Source organism: Abramis brama, assembly GCF_963993115.1.
Source record: "Abramis brama genome assembly, chromosome: 17".
Classification (NCBI taxonomy): domain Eukaryota; kingdom Metazoa; phylum Chordata; class Actinopteri; order Cypriniformes; family Leuciscidae; genus Abramis; species Abramis brama.
This window is the reverse complement of record NC_139979.1, coordinates 25261275-25278005: the sequence shown is the minus strand read 5'-3', so window position 1 is coordinate 25278005 and position 16731 is coordinate 25261275. Positions and strand designations below refer to the sequence as shown.

The window sequence follows — 16731 nt, the reverse complement described above, 5'->3', positions numbered from 1 at the left end:
CCCAGAATTTCTTTGAAAATTTGCATAAATAAAATAAATGTTCCAACGACTCTATGTCTGCTTCACAAAAAGTGCACTCATTACAATCCATATTAAATCTGTGTCGGAGGAAATCATTACAAGGATAAATATCATTAATAATTTTAAACTGAACCTCTTTTACCTTTGGAAAAAGTGGAAAAGTGAGAAATCTTGTTCTAATTTTCCCCACTTTGTCTTTCGGAAAATCAAATATAAGAGGTCTCTTTTTAGCTTTACAAGGAAAAGTCTCCATATTTACCAATGTTCTTAAAACTTTAATCTTACAGCCCTCCTCTGTAAAATTAAGGCCAGAAATGCTTAGACTTTTCAATCTTGGAATCACAGGTGAATAACACAATGCACCTTTAACCATCTGAACCAAACCACCAGGAACAGCTTTTAATAAAGCCACATATAATTTCTGAGTGCAAATAATGTTATATTTTTCACAAAAATTGTCATAACTAAGGAAATTTCCTTCTCCATCCATAATGTGTACAATGGACCAGATACCTTTATCCATCCAGTCCTGAAAGAACACTGATTTCCTATTAATAAGGATACACTTATTATTCCACAAAGAACAACTATGTGGAGAAAAATTGTGTTTGTATATCAGTTTCCAATACAATAATACCTGACTATATGAAAAGACGACAATTTACACTTTAGTTTTGATGGCTCAAAATCACACCTCAAAAGAAAATCAATGCCCCCAAAAGAATCAAAGATTTTTGAAGAAAAACTAGACCAAACAGAATGTTTATTCCTAAGGAAGGCTTGGAGCCATCTCAATTTAAGAGTGCCATTCATAACATCGAAATCAATAATATTCAAGCCTCCTTCACTGATTGGCTTCACTACATCTGATTTTCTTATGTAATGGTGTTTGTTTTTCCAAAGAAATTTATACTGAATTTGATTAATATCCTTAATCCACCTGTCAGAGATACCTAAAGAATATGCAGGATAAATCAGCCTAGAAAGTACCTCAGTTTTCTGTAATAAAATTCTGGCAAAAATGGAAATATCCCTTTGTAACCACACATTTAATATATTTTGACTTTTTGTTATATTGTCAGCCAAATTCATTTTTTCTCTAATTTTAGCGTCTTTAGTAATAACAATACCTAAATATTTTACCTCATTTTTTAATGGAATATTAAATAATTGAGATTCAGTCCGATTATGCACTGCCATCAACTCACACTTTTTCAAATTTAATTTCAAACCAGAAGCTTTGGAAAAATGTGACACTAAATTGATGGCAGCTGGGATCTGCTCTGCATCCCTAAGAAACAGAGTAGTATCGTCTGCTAGTTGACTTATTAATAGCTGACTGCCCAAAACATTCAACGGCTTAATATCTTTACTACTTTTCACATAAATTGCCAAAAGTTCAGCTATTAAAATAAACAAATACGGACTTGTCGGGTCTCCTTGTCTAATACCTCTGTTTATGTTAAAACGCTTAGAAGTCCCACCTGGAAGCGATACTGAACTATTAATGTCTTTATACAACATCTCTATCAATTTAACAAATTTGTAACCAAATCCAAAAAACTTCAGTGCATGTAAAATGAATGTATGTTGTATCATGTTAAGGTTAGGTATAAATTATTATTATCAGAGTTTTCTAGCAAAAGACTCCGGTCAGTCCTGTTTTACTGAAACTCTTAATGGCTTTTGGAGCTTGTGTTTTAGCAAGAGAGTCCTGCCAGTCCTGTACTCGGGTCTCAGCATTTGAATAGATATGCTGAGTGAATTAGGATGGGCAGCACTCTCAGTCTAAAACAGGTTCCTAAACCTGTCTCATCACAAAGTTTTGGTATCTGCCCCTAAATGTATATAAACTGTATGAGAACGTCCACTTAGTCAGACTTTTGAAGAACTGCAGCCACGTCAACGCGAAGTTCTCAATAAAGAATAACTTCTTCAACGTGATCCCAAAAGTCTCCTGGTCTTCGATTCTGAGTTTACAACAGTATGTTCTACAGTATCGGATGCCTTATAGAAATCAAGAAACAAAATAAACCCATCATCCTTAATCAAATGTGCATAATCAATTAAATCCAAAATAAGTCTAATATTGTTGTGTATTAACCTTCCTTTAATAAAGCCAGATTGTGTTTCACTTATAACTTGACTCAACCTCAATTTTAGTCTGTTTGCAATAGCAGATGTAAGAATTTTATAATCAACATTTAGTAGGGTAATCGGTCTCAGATTATCAATAACTCTTTTGTCTTTGCCTGACTTTGGGATGAGAATGATCAACCCCTGCTTCATAGTTGGAAGTAAGGAGTTAGAATCAAAACATTCCTTTAAAGCTTTAAACAACAAATCTTTTAAATCTTCCCAGAAAATTTTTTAAAAATTTGTAGTCAGACCATCCTGACCAGGAGATTTACCTAAAGGCATTTTTTTAATAGCAAAATCGATTTCCTCCAATCTCAGGTCTACATCTTTCTTTAAATTCAATATCAATCTGCGGAATAAAATCTTTTATCTTTTCTAGAAATTCTTGACCATTTTTGACAGAATATGAGGAAGAATAAATATCACTATAAAATGAGTAAACTTCCTCGGATATTAATTTGGGGTCTGTGATTACCTTCTCATTAACAATCAAACTATTCACAGCATTGCTTTTCTGTCTCCTCTTTTCTAACTGACAAAAATATGCTGTATTCTTCTCTCCTTCCTCCAACCATTTTGCACGAGACCGTACAAAAGCTCCTTGTGCTTTCATTAAATACAAATTATCTAATTTAGCTTGAAGAGAGAGTAATTAATCAAGATATTCTTGAGTCATTTCCTGTGTATTACAACAGGTGTTAAAGGCAGGGTAGGTAGGAATGGTCTAAAAAAATTCTTTTTCAAATTTGTTTAAACTTTATGTACATATCAATACATAATTAAAATGTAAGTACTCTGAAAAAGAAAGTATAAAAATCGAGTGTCTGTAGACCTCTCAGGACTGTTTTAAAGACAGTTCATTATTTCCATTCACTCCACCCCCTCCCTTCTGGGCTCCTTCCAAAGCCACGCCCCCAAAACACATGAACGCGCGACTCCAACCGCTGAGCTGAAGACGCATTATTTACCTGAGACAAGCAGAGAGGAAGGAGCACAGTGCATGTAGTGACATCATGTCAGAATCACATGTAATAAAAAAATCTAACGCTAATTGCTTATGAATATAAACAAATAAGATGTATTTTAGTACTCACTATCAAGCTAGCATATTGATATTGGTAAATTTAAAATATATATTTTTTGATTCGCTAACGAGCTAGTTATATAAGCTAAAAACAGGTTGCATTGATACACTTTTTTACATTACCATCAGTAATATTGTGATGAAGATGAATTTCGTGTAAGATTCATAACATATATGGTGTTCTGCATGTAGGGGTGGGAGATATTGACAAAAATGAATGTCTCGATATTTTTTTCCAATATCTAGATATCGATATTCAGGCGATATTTTTGCCATCCTTCAAAGAAATGTGAGCAAACTGGCAAAGAAGGTCCAGTTGGTCTTTTGACTTGCTGCATTTGACCTATATTATTCTAGGCTATAGAAAAAAACAATAAAGGAGCTAACTAAACAGAATCTGTGGCAGCCCCTACTTTTTCCACTTACAAAAAAAACAAAAAAAAAACTTAACTAGGCACTTCTTGCAACAGTGATTATTAAATCAAACAACAATATGGTTGATGATCAATTCAAAGTAAAAAAAAAAAAACATTTTCAAAACGGTATAAATCCATTCATTTTCCCCCCAAAACGCTATAAATCCATCTTTTTTTTTTTTTTTTTCTAAATTTATGGTTTGTCTTTTTAAAAAAGTTTTTGTCTTTTATTTTTCGTGTTTGCATTTATGAAGAAAAAACAATATTACTTGACAGTTCTCCATTATGGACGCGAGCGCTCTGAAAGCTGCACTAAGACTTTCAAACTTTAACAGAGACCTCAAAACAGAAAGCACAAAGCCTTTCTTTAAAACGAATTTCGTTTTGTATTAATTGTATCTTAATTTTAATATATTTTTTTTTTCATTAATTCATTAATATTTTCATTCCTGGATTAAATACATAAAGTAAATATAGGCTATCAATCACAACATAAGGTGCTTGAACTGGAGATTATATCATCGTGAACCGAACCGTAGCCTCGCCTCACAGGCCTAAAAAATGTGGAATATATTTACAGAAATCTGGTTCTAAACAAAACCATCCAAAACAAAATAAAACTATGTAGCCTAATAAATGTGCATTTCTCCGGTGCCTGCGTTCACTAGCCTACTGCGAAGATCGCGAGTCAAATATCGTCAACTTCATCTTTGCAGCCGACACAGAAATTAATAAACAATTAAAATGTCTTATTGCAATATTTTACACATTCATAATCATTACTTTTGCTGGTTCTTTGAGGCAGCTTTTTAGGTTTATGGCGTTTTGGAAAAGAGCTCTTCACGTACAAACATCGTTTCACCAAGGCACAGCAGCCCTTCAGCACATAAGAACAAAAAGAGAAAAAGCACGGACTTACTAATTACGAAACTTTGATGTGGTTGAACAGGTGAAACAGTCACAAATTCCTCTGCAACTCAAACATTCTCAGTACGAGTTATGAAGGAAGAGAACAGCATTTCAGTTTTCAGCGCGTCCTCCTTTGATTGCTGTGTTGTGACTGGAAAAGTGCATGCAGGAGCACATGCGCAAAATGTAGGTTTGTAAAATGTCCTTTTGTAAAATAAAAAATAATTTTAGGGCGAAGCAGAGGAGGTCGTGCAAGAGGCCGTGGCGTGCAACTAGGGTCCGAGGAAGTAGAGGCTGAGGACGGGGTGGTCGCTGGAAAGCCACGATGATATTGACACGCGTTTTATTTCTTTGATTATCCAAAGACTTTTTGTTCATTACCTTTTCTTGTACTGTCTTCTTTTTTTGCCTTGTTTGCCTTCACTAACTGCATGCCGGTAATGTGAATTTTGATTGCTCTTTCTCTGCCATTGTTTTGCTATTCCTAGGTTCCGTGCCTCTCGAATTCCTCAAATCAAACGTGCGCGCGCAAGTGGGCAGATCCCGTGGCAAAAGGGTGGTTGCCATGGTTGCGAGAGAGAGTGACAGTCGCCTAAGCCAATCCTTTGATTCGTCCCGAATCGAAATAATGAGCTGTGTTTAATACAGATTAAACGGTCTAGAGTCACTTGATTTTTATACTCTTTTTTTCAGAGTACTTACATTTTAATTATGTATTGATATATATAGAAAGTTTTAACAAATTTGGATCTTTTATTTTTATATAGTCCTACCTACCCTGCCTTTAATTTCTTGAATTAAACTTAACTCTCTTTGCTTCTGTTCTTTGTTTTTTTGTTTGCCAAATCTAATTGAAACTTCCCTTGTTTTGAACCTTTTTATTTGAGTGCAATAATCTTTATCCTTTAAAAGTTCTGCATTAAACTTCCAGTAGTCTTTTCTAAAGGTATGTTTTGTTGTTGGTGTCAAAATTAATGAAATAAGGCAATGATCTGTCAATGGTGCGGCAGAAATGGAAACGTTAGTGGCAAACTCAGAATGTTCCTCAGTAATAAGCCAAAAATCTATCCGTGACTTAGAGGATCCATTCGGTTTGACCCATGAAAACTGAGACTCATTAGGATGCTTTAACCTCCAGATGTCATTAAGGGAATTTGACTGGCTAAACTCCTGAATAATGTTATTAAAATGGTGACTTGTATAACTAGAAGGAGATCTGTCCAGCCAATCATCTGGTGCTAGATTAAAATCACCTCCAATCAGTACAAAATTTGTTTGAAAATTCGATTTAAGCTGTGTGACAACATCTGTAATTTTAGAAAATAAAATTTTGTTTTGCCCACTACTATTATAACCATAAACATTAACTAAAATAATAAAAGTACCTTCACTATTAACCACAGCAGCCAGCCAATGACCAAGAGCATCAGACTGAAAAGTCACAACCTTCCCAGGGCAATTGTTAAGGCATATGGCGACACCTGCTGAACGATTAGAGCCATGACTAAACAAAATTGTCTCTCCCCACTGCATCTTCCAAAAAGCAGCATCTTCTTCAGTAGAGTGAGTCTCTTGTAGAAAAACAAAATGTGACTTCTGCCCCTTGCAAAACAAAAATATACCTTTGCGTTTTACATTGTCCTTTAGTCCCCTTGCATTTAACGAACAAAAAGATATACGAGATTTCAACGAGAACATACACCCACTGGAACTCACAGTGAACGGATTGAGAGTGTCAATAAGCTATCGACAATGAGATTAGAAAAATAAAGTGCAACACTTACAAAAAAAAAGCCTCTCAAAAAACAACATTTCCCAATTTCCGAGACTTCATCATCAGGCAAAAATTTGCTTCCCTTCAATGAAAGCGAAGGGACCACGGAAGTATGCCACTTTTCCCTTCAGCTCGCGCTTGTTTAATGCGTGGCCAAAGTACTCCCCTAGCCTCTCGGTCTTCTTTGTTTAAGTCCTCAGCGAAATGAATGCCTGCCTCCTTGCACACGATTGATCCCTTTGATAGTGTCCATATTTGATCTCTATAGATTCGCTTTGAAAACTGTATGATGATCTGGCGCGTGCGATTTCCTTCTCTTCTGCCAATACGATGAACCGTGTCAACCGCCTCTTCCATTTCCCAGGGCACACCAGGAACAATCTTGGCCAGCAGGGTTATCACCTCCTGTCGGGTGTTCTCGTTCTGTTTCTCTGACGAGCCTTTGATGCGTAAATTCCAACATCTTTTATAGCGATCCAATTCTCCTACCCTTGACCTCAGCTCTTTATTTTCTTTTTTAAGATCAGAAAGTTCCAGCTCCAATATAGCTTCCTTCTCCTTGTGAGCTTTCATCTCTTCCTTAACCTCAGAAATGGCATTACAATTCTCTTCCATTTTTTTGGACAGCTTCTCCAGCTTTTTTTCCTGCTTGTCAAATCTTCTACTGAGGGAGTGAATTGCCTCAAGTATATCAGCATTAGAGATATCTTCCATCTGATCAGGCCGCACTTTCTTCATTATATGAACTTTGCTGGGAGTAACAGGTAGATTCTCAGCAGCACATTCCTTCAAAATACGCTTGTTAGTTTCAGCAGAAACCTCCATCGCGTCAACGTAATCATGACCATTTCTGTTACTCCTCACGGACTTCACTTCAGCGTTACGTGCTCTACTTGTCATCTTTAGATGATGAAAACATAAACCTCTATTAAACCGTTTGGGAAAAATCTAAAAATAAGAAATAAAACTTTGCTGGTGATTAAACTATGCTGCTATCTAGAACGCCATCTTGGCCGGAAGTCCCTTGTTGGCTTACTTACAATGTGCTTTGTGTAAACTTTTTTTGAACATTGACTCTTGTTATGGATGACTCAGGACTGTAAAGCGTGTCGGTAAAGTCTTACAAAAAATAAGTTTATTCAAGTGGGTTATTAACTTCTTTTAAACTAAAAATAAGAAAGTATACTTTCAGTCTACTTTTTATTTACTTCTCATTAATATACTTTATGTACTTCTCAGAAATATACTTCAAAATTGCACTTAAATATACTTGACTTATACTGACAGAAGTATATTTGGCCTATACTTGCACTCAATCTTTTGATAGAGATTAAGTATAATTAAGTGCTAAGTATAATTGGCTTGTAGTTGTGTTTACTCTTGTTACATACTGTCTTATAAACTTACATTGTTTGAACATATTGATTCATAAAGAAAACAGGTATGTTCCAAATTCTGAGTAGGCCTATCTGAATGTACAATTTTGAAGATTTACTTCAAATCTACTTCACTCTTTCCCTACCCTGGAAATCCAGAGTTCTCGTGAGAGCACAAGTTGAATTTTGTGAAACGGCTTTGGCCGCTACAATGAACGAGTTAGACTTGGCTTTTTATCTAAAAGAGGAACAGATATGGCGCTCGAATCGTTCCTTTGCAAGAAGGGCGTTTTTGCTGTTCTGCCGACCAGATACGCTAAGAGTCTAATCTACCAGTTAGCTCCATAGACAGTATATAAAGCCTATTTTTACAAAAACTGCATCTACGGGGCCATAACGTAAGATACAAGGTAATGGAGCCTTTTATACATTTTCGTGTTTCTTTAGAAATAAATAATGGACAAATGGAGTCTTTAAACACCTCAGATGTAAAGTTATTCGCTGTCAAAGTGACGCCAAAATGAATGGGAGTCAATGGGTCCGCTAATCAATGGCGGCGCCCGGGGAAGCTTCAATGTTTTCCGAAACACTGCACCCCTGGTTAGCTCCGCTGGAGCGTATGGAGTTTGTTGTGATTGGTCGTAGTGTTATCCAATTGCGTGCAATGAGATTTTCAAATGCATGCTTGGTGCCGCCCCTTGAGCTGGACGATTTTCATTAGTCGATGCGAGACCATTAATCTTTCAGATTTAGGTCTGCATTTACAGGCTACTCTTTCCCCACCATTGACTGAATTTTCTGGCTATCCATGTTTTCACTGTCTGTTATATGGTAGATGGCGCTATTAGACATCTTCTGAAAGAGTGCAGAATCTCCTAATAAAAACAGCTAAGAAGCAGAAACAAGTGATAGAAGATTGCTTACGCAAATGTAAAATGTATGCATGTGTATTCCGTATAAAAAAAATTATTCCTAAATAGGAATATAGTAGAATACTTAAAGGCACATCATGATTTTGCCGAGTTAAACGTGTTCCTGTGTCAACATCTTTTGTTGATCCTGGAACAACATTCCTGACCAAAAATGTAATCTTAACCCTATCCCTACCCCTAAATCTAACCCTACCCATAACTTATGCCTAAAATTAGAGGTAAATGAAAGGTGAATAATACAGATGTAGAAACACCTAACCCTGTTTGTAAGCCTAAACTTGACATAAACTGTAAACGTGATCCTCAAATCTGATTGGTTGAATGGAATGTTGTTCCAGGAACATGTTGTACTTGGCGAAATAAGGTTCTGCTACTAAAAGGGCAAAAATAATATATAAATAGTGAAATATGAGTATGATGTAATGTTCCCTTCAAGAAAAATTACAAGTATAGTTGCAGTTTAAAACTACTAAACTAGGTTAATTGGAGTATACTTAAAGCTGCCGTCGGCAACATTTTTTTGATCAAATTCAGTGAAATTGACACTATAATCCGACAGAACAACATAAATAAGGTGGTTTTAGAAAAAAACCCGAGCTTCTAACTCCACCTGGAGCGTGTTATTTGTTTTGCAAAAATCCACCGCTCCCGTCTCATCGGGTCCAATCAGCGCAGGGGAGTGTGAGATCTGACTGTCAATCACAGTTCGTGCACACGCCACAGATCCCCCCTCCCTCGCGCAGACACGCACATTACAATATCACATGCACACGACACGCCTGAAGTTCGCCTGAAGATTGTACGAAGCGTGATGGCGGAGAGAAAATCTACTAACAAGCTTCCAATTCCTCGGTTATTGCTATCTATGGATAGATTAGCCAGGGCAGCCTACCTCCGAGTCCATGGTGTTGATCGATGCTGAAGAGACGGACGCGTTCACAGAAAATCAGGTACACACGCACTGACGATGGGCGGGTGCTCGTTGGTAGTGGGGGAGGGGCATGAGAGTTGTAAACATTCAAAATTTTGGCTAAGTCCACTCAATCTGCCAGACTTGCCGACTGCAGCTTTAAAGGAACACTCCACCGTTTTTTGAAACAGGGCTTATTCACCTTCTTTCCTACATTTAGATAGGTGGGCAAATGTATTTTTGTCTCAGTGCATGCATTGTTTTAGTTTGACAGGGTCGGCGCTAGCTTAGCTTAGCTTAATGAATGGAATCCTTTGTTGCCAGCTAGCATGTCCTGTGTAAAAGTGATTAAAAAAAAAAACCCTAATTACTTCTTGTGGCCTGCGTATTCAAGTAGATCTCTGCGCCCAAGTAGCAGTGCTTCGCCTGTGCTTCCCCCTAATATAGTCCAAAGTCAATATCTGCCTAGGAAATCGCCTAGTGTTAATCTGCATCGCTATTTGTACTCGTTGTGAATACGTAGGCCACAAGAAGTAATTAGGTGGGGTTACACAGGACATGCTAGCTGGCAACAAAGGATTCCATTCATTAAGCTGAATTTTAAAAATGCATTCAAAAATGCATTTGCCCACCTATCTAAATGTAGGAAAGAAGGTGAATAAGCCCTATTTGGAGTGGAGTGTTCCTTTAAGATGGGTTTAATTTAACTAAAGCTCTATTTTCTATTTCTTTATTCTATTTCTGTAACTTGTTTCTTTTCCCTGTTGTAATAAATAAAACTCCTTATGCTGGTTTACACTCTGCAGTGCAATGACTTTCACACGTCGACCTCTACCGCACCGTAAAATATGTTATATAAAGGACTAGATGTTACAATCCCTAATGTTTGCACCACTTCTAATTCGGGAGTTCTTGAAGGATGGCTGCTACAAGGTTTTATCAGCGGGACACATCGTCAGTTGTGTACCGCAGCATCACAGGGTGTTTCGGCCAATTATCACAATACACCTTTTTTTTTTTTACACTCTGTCCCAATGTTCTTTTCTAATTGGGGTAAAAACTACATGTTTTGCTACTTTCGACTCGCTGATCTCTGGCCCCTCCGGGCTCCGGTTTCACCTGCCGCTGTGTGTTCGGCTCCTCCAGCATCCACACAGAACGGAGCAGAGGATGTAAACTGTAGTTCATGGTCCACTTCTCTTTCTGTAGGTGATCGGGAAGATCTCTGCAGTTCCTATGTCTCTCCTGCTCACCCTATACAAATGATCATAACCGTTTATCTACACTAATCCTAACAATACAATCCAAGCCATGTCTGCTGTGATTCAGATAAGTGAAATGTCACTGGCGACCTGTTCAGTGTAACCAAGGATGGCGCTCAATGTCATCTAAACTGGGACGATCTCCTGCCGTGCCACTGAGACACCAGCTAATCAACTGACGGCACTCTGTTACACACAACACAGTCTTCAGAAACACAAAAGAACAAAATTATAATGGGTTTCTACTTCTGAATGTTTGCTATCTCTTGCCTATAGACAGTTCTCTAGGGAAGAGCAGTTGGCTTTTGAAGGAGACCCTCCGTGCGGCTCTGAAGGGAAAGCACAGGATGTTGTAGAGCGTCACCCCCACTGACCAAACAGTAGCCGGTCCTGCATGATAGCAGTGCTGATCAAACCACTCAGGAGGAGCGTATTCAAGAGTACCTGAGAGACCCAAGAAGAGCAGAAACATTCACTGAAAAGGTTCCAGTCCAAACAAATTCTCCTTGTTTGAACATCAAAAGTTCACAAACATCCACAGAGCGTTTCCTGCTGTAACGCAAAACTAACCTGCATAGTATGTGTAGGCCGGGTCCTTTAGCAGGTCTCCACAACCAAAGTCCAGCAGCTTGATGTCATGGGACGCTGTGGAAATCAGCAGGTTCTCTGGCTTGACGTCCCGGTGCAGGACTCCGCGGCTCTCGCAGTGTTTCAGCGCAGTGATCAGCTGCACCAGCACTTTCTTGGCCAAGCTCTCATCCACACAGCCGTTCTCCTTGCAGAAACTCTGCAGATCTTGGCAGGGAACTGGCCGTTCCAGGATCATGCTGTAGCGACTGCGACGGTCAAACCACTCCACAAGCTGCAGGATGTTGGGGCAGGCAGGAGCTGAATTGACCCGGGTCATCAATGCCACCTCCAGCGGCAGCAGACCCTGACCTTCCTGCAGGGACAAATGCTCCATTATATCCAGGGCTGAACGAAACGGATGAAACAGAACAACAGATTCACACGGGAACTTACAACTTTCAGCCTCTCTTGAGTCCTGTCTTTAGAGACGTACTTGATGGCAACCTGTAGATGGATAAACCACAGTAAATCACACCTGCCTAATAGAGACAGATGACATTTACTGATATCAACATTTCTAAAGGCTGTCAGAACAAAGGAGGGAAGAAAATGTCTTACTGGCCGTCTGTCAGACCTGCGGATCCCAGCATACACAGAGCTGAATCCTCCTTGTCCCAGCAATGGGCCCTTCGCATATGCTTCTGTAACATATACGATCACAAGAAATGTCTTTAAGAGAACACATGTTGCAGTATCTAATGAAAAATCATTAAATAATTGAGCCATAACTTTTAAATATAAGCTTATTCTGACCTTTGCGAGAGCGTTTAGCAGGTCTTTTCAATGAAGTGGATGGACGTCCATCATCTTGGCTCCTCTGGCTGCCGCTCTTCCTCTTCCTGTCAGCCTGACCTGTGGAAACAGAAAAGTCAGAAGAAAGAGGTGCTAAATATCCAGGAAGCTCCTGGCTCAGTGTCTGCGTCGGGTCTGGCAGCGGATCCTGGTCGCGATCATCAGAACCGAGTCTCTCCTGACCAGCCGTCTGAGTGGAAGCAGCTCTGCTGGATCTGGAGCGGCCTGAGGCTGGAATATTTCAGACATCACATAGTAATGTTTTAATAATAATAAACAATTATATATATATAATGTATTACTTTCTATTGGGTCTTGAATTGCAAATTGAGCTAGAATCATAGCAAGAAATAAAACACGTTTCAATTTTAGACAATAAACAAATGAACAATTAGCGTTAAAACACTGACCTCTTTCACCCATGTGAGCCATCGCAATCCTCCTCCAACCTGCAATAAAAACAATACACAATACAATACAAAAAAGAATAAAATACAACTCTCAAAAAAACAAAAAAAACACCAAACTCCTAAAATAAGAAAGGAACAATAAAATGAAAGTGTCCTCAGAAATAATCTGAACTCTTTCAAAAATAAAATTCTGTGGAAAGAATATATATTTTCAAAATATCAAGTCTCCTTTCAGAAATCCTCAAAATAGCTTCGAAATCACAATCCACATGGAAAATACTCTGCCAAAGTCTCTGATTTCTCTCAACCAACAGATAGCGATCGGTTCGAGTGTTTGTGTATAGTCAGAATTCATAACACCGCGTCGCTATGGCAGCTACAATTCGAATAACTCATGCACGCACACATGACGTCGCGTGCGTGTACTGTAGCGCGACCATCATTTTAGCACAGGTATGCAATCTTTATTTCTTTTAAGGTAAATTTTTTTTACATTTTTTTTTTAAGAAACATATTCGCATTTGCCCTGGGTTAATTGCTTACTAGTCATGGCACATCATAAAACAGCTAAAAGTATTCCTAAATAATATTGGACATTTGAAAGTAGGCTATTCTACTTTTACCTGTTGAGAAATCTAAGAAGAAATATCTGTATGAGGTGTATAAGTGGATGGCCACTCGTAGCTTCGCCACTCATCCAATTTATCCTCCCTTTAGTCTTTTTGCTCGCATTTTGGACCGAAACATTGACTGGGTTCCATTAGACTGTAAGTGAAAATTAGCCTTGGGAAGTGGATGCTTTTGCAATTAGCTTACGGGTTATGATGAATGATGAAGATTTTACACAAATAATTCCACGGATTGTAATAATAATAACTGTTCAGAAAGAATAAATCTCATATGTATTAAAGAAAACGTTAAAGATTAAGCTATAGGCTACATTTGTTGAGATTCGATGTGCGCTCACGTGCTCTGCTGTACTCGTCATCTTGACTTCAGGTGTGCCTTCTCGGTGCCAATGAGTGATTCGAATTTTAGTTGCTATAACGAGTTACGAATTATTTAGCACCTCTATCTTCTCTGTTCAAACCGCTGGTCAAATGTGGCTACAGCTTGATTATTAAATTGTTTAACTAAGGTTTATTGCTAGTTTCCATGACAGAGTTCAGGATAAATATTTTCATCTTACTACTGGGGCTGCCAGATTGCTAAGTTTAAAATGATTATTAAACAGCAAACACAAACTATGCAAAAGCGGGAGCCCTTCCGTTGCACTCAGTGTCCGAATTCACTCGTTTTCATTCAAGTGGGCTATATTAGTGGAGTAAAATAGGGAATAGCAGCCACGGCTCGTCTGGATGGGCTGGTGGGGCAGAGCAAGGGGGCATTGCCCCCTCAGATCTGATTTGTGCCCCCTCAGGTTCAATTTGTCTACTCTCCATCCCTGAAAGGCGATCGATTTGAACCCTTTGAAGCGTAGGACAACATCAGTATGATCAGAACATTCCCTGCTAAATTCAAACGCTGTTGCGCTTTGGCTGCATGGCGCTGAGCCAGAGATGGACACGCTCAGTGCTTTTCATAACACAACTATTCAGTGTTTTCAACCACGTAGAGTTTATTTTAAGTTTCAGACATTTATATAGACATTAAATAGGCTAGGCTACTAGCCAAAAATACATTTAGTTAAATACACACAGATATGGAAAGCAATCATAGCCTAATCATCCTTTCTTCAATTCAAATTTATTATAAACAGAGATGGAAATGTACAAATACGTTCAGGAGAACATTAATGTTCATCAACCGAAACTTTCACATGTAACAAACTGGAGAAAAAAGAAAGAAAAAAAACCTACATAGGCCTACACAAAAATTATTACATTTTTTGGTGGAAAAATTAGAAGGAAAATTAAAAAGATTTGAGTAAAGAGTATTCCTTAATCAAAAAAAAAAAAAAAAAGAAAAAAAAAAGTGAGAGAGTAGAAAGTGAGCCCAAAAACACTTTTGTTTATGGATATCTAAAAAAAAATTGTATTCCTTATAGTCCTTAAGCAAATAATATCTAATAAATAAAAGAATTATAATACTAAATTAAAAGACTGGGCAAAAATAGCATGCATAATATGTTATGACCAATATAATAAATAATAGCAGCTTAAGATCTTTCCAGAAAAATCCTAGATGACTTGTGTTTGGCTTCTGTCTATCAATATCCCTGCACACCAGACAAAGTAGACACTTGGGTATGTTAGGCTGTGTTTTTTTTTCTTTACTTTTCTTTTTTGAACATGACAATGTGTTTTAAAGGTCCAATGGCATGGATTATTATTATTATGTTTTTAGAATGTTTCCTGGGGTGCCCTTATAATGTTAGTATGTTTTTTAGATCAAAAATTGTCATCATTTAGAAATAAAAAGCATTTTTCCTAGCCTGATTTTAGCCTCTGATTTGAACGCTCTGTTTGAAGGGGCGTGTCTGCTGTGAGACTTCAGTGTAAACATTCACTGCTGTGATTGGCTGATATGCTTGCATATCAAATAGCTAGCATTGAAAACTTTTACTATTACAGCTATTATATGTTTTTACTATTACAGCTATGGAGATTCGTGAGGAGTTTTTTAAGTATTTAGATCTATTCCCATCACATAAAAGGTTGCAGTGATTGAGCAGATGACAGTCTGTTGATCGCGCGAATGAAGATCTTATCATTGCAACACAGTTTCTGCACTCTCACTAATGCTTTCACCAATGCAAACATGATGTAAATACAGTAAGAGCTTCGTTGTGCAGTGTAACAGCGTCATTGATTTCATAACGAGTTTTGGTAAGTGTCCAGATAAACTCACGCCGTGTGATTGACAGCTTGGGGATTGGAAAGGGATTGTTCTTTGATCGCTTTCTGTATATATTTTAATCACAGTTTATTTTCATCCTACTAAGAGAAACGACGTGGAGTTGATCGTTTAGTCACTGGCTTGATTTACTGATGCATAAACAATATTGAACGATTTTGGGAGAAAGATTATCTGTCTGAACTTGAACAATTACACATCAGAAATTCACATAACCCACTGGTTCTTCAGAGGCTCGGATGAAGGAACTAAAAAAATTATTTTGTGTTCATTTGTACGTCCAAACACTGAGCAACTGCCATGCTTCGCTCGTTTGCAAGCCATGATGTCTCTCGAGGAAAAACCAATATCGCGCTCACGTAGCTCATTTTCTCGTGGGCGGGCCAAATTTTCTTTGCGGGCAAAGCAGAGAAAGGGGAGGTAACCTTTCCCCTTATGACGACATAAGGGGAAGATTCCAGATTCGCCCGTCTGAGCTTTCATTTTCTCAAAGGCGAAGCAGGATACCCAGGGCTTGGTTTACACCTATCACAATTTCTAGCCACTGGGGGACCATAGACAGGCTAGGGGAACTCATATTAATGTTAAAAAACCTCATAAAGTGAAATTGTCATGCCACGGGACCTTTAAACTTCACTGAATGAGAGCCGATGTACACATGCATGCAGAGGCGAACCAACACTGAGTGGGGGCCCCAGGCAAAATTAATCAATGAGGCCCTTTTTTATATATATGTATTTTATATATGTTTTATATAATATATACGATTTTTTTGCTAATATATCTTCATTGCCTAGAGATATTATTATACAAAATTCAAAAAGTAGTCAAAACAGAACATCTAACAGAACATAAGTTGTTTATTTTTTACAACATTGTGTGCTTATTGTTTTAATTACCGAAAGGTCAATCTTCATCTTTATAACAGAAGATACAATACAACAATTTTCAAGATACAGTAAATCTTCAAATGTGTAACAGATTGTCACCTTAAAAACAGTCATTTGCGTGGTGGAACAAGCAATACTATTTAGAAATATATAGTTAGCATCTTAATTTAATATTTGTTTTATTGTTTTATTAGTTCATTAACTAATTGTTTACTCAAGTTTAATGTAATGGAATAATGTCAACTATAGTAAATGTATTGTTTAAAAGTGGACATTTCAAGCTTTATAAATATATTTCTCATGTATGTGAGGCTAGTAGCCTATATGCTG

At 37.7% G+C, this 16731-nt stretch overlaps 1 protein-coding gene across 1 annotated transcript; it reads right to left on the bottom strand.

Moving 5' to 3' along the window:
- Positions 1-10917: 10917 nt before the first annotated feature.
- Positions 10918-15994, bottom strand: LOC311066975 (serine/threonine-protein kinase pim-3-like; the record flags this gene model as incomplete). Its single annotated transcript, XM_084088476.1, has 8 exons — positions 10918-11009; positions 11094-11267; positions 11394-11766; positions 11847-11897; positions 12012-12094; positions 12207-12476; positions 12656-12694; positions 15871-15994. The coding sequence occupies 8 exons, from the start codon at positions 15992-15994 to the stop codon at positions 10918-10920; spliced, it is 1206 nt and encodes a 401-aa protein (XP_083944602.1).
- Positions 15995-16731: the final 737 nt, after the last annotated feature.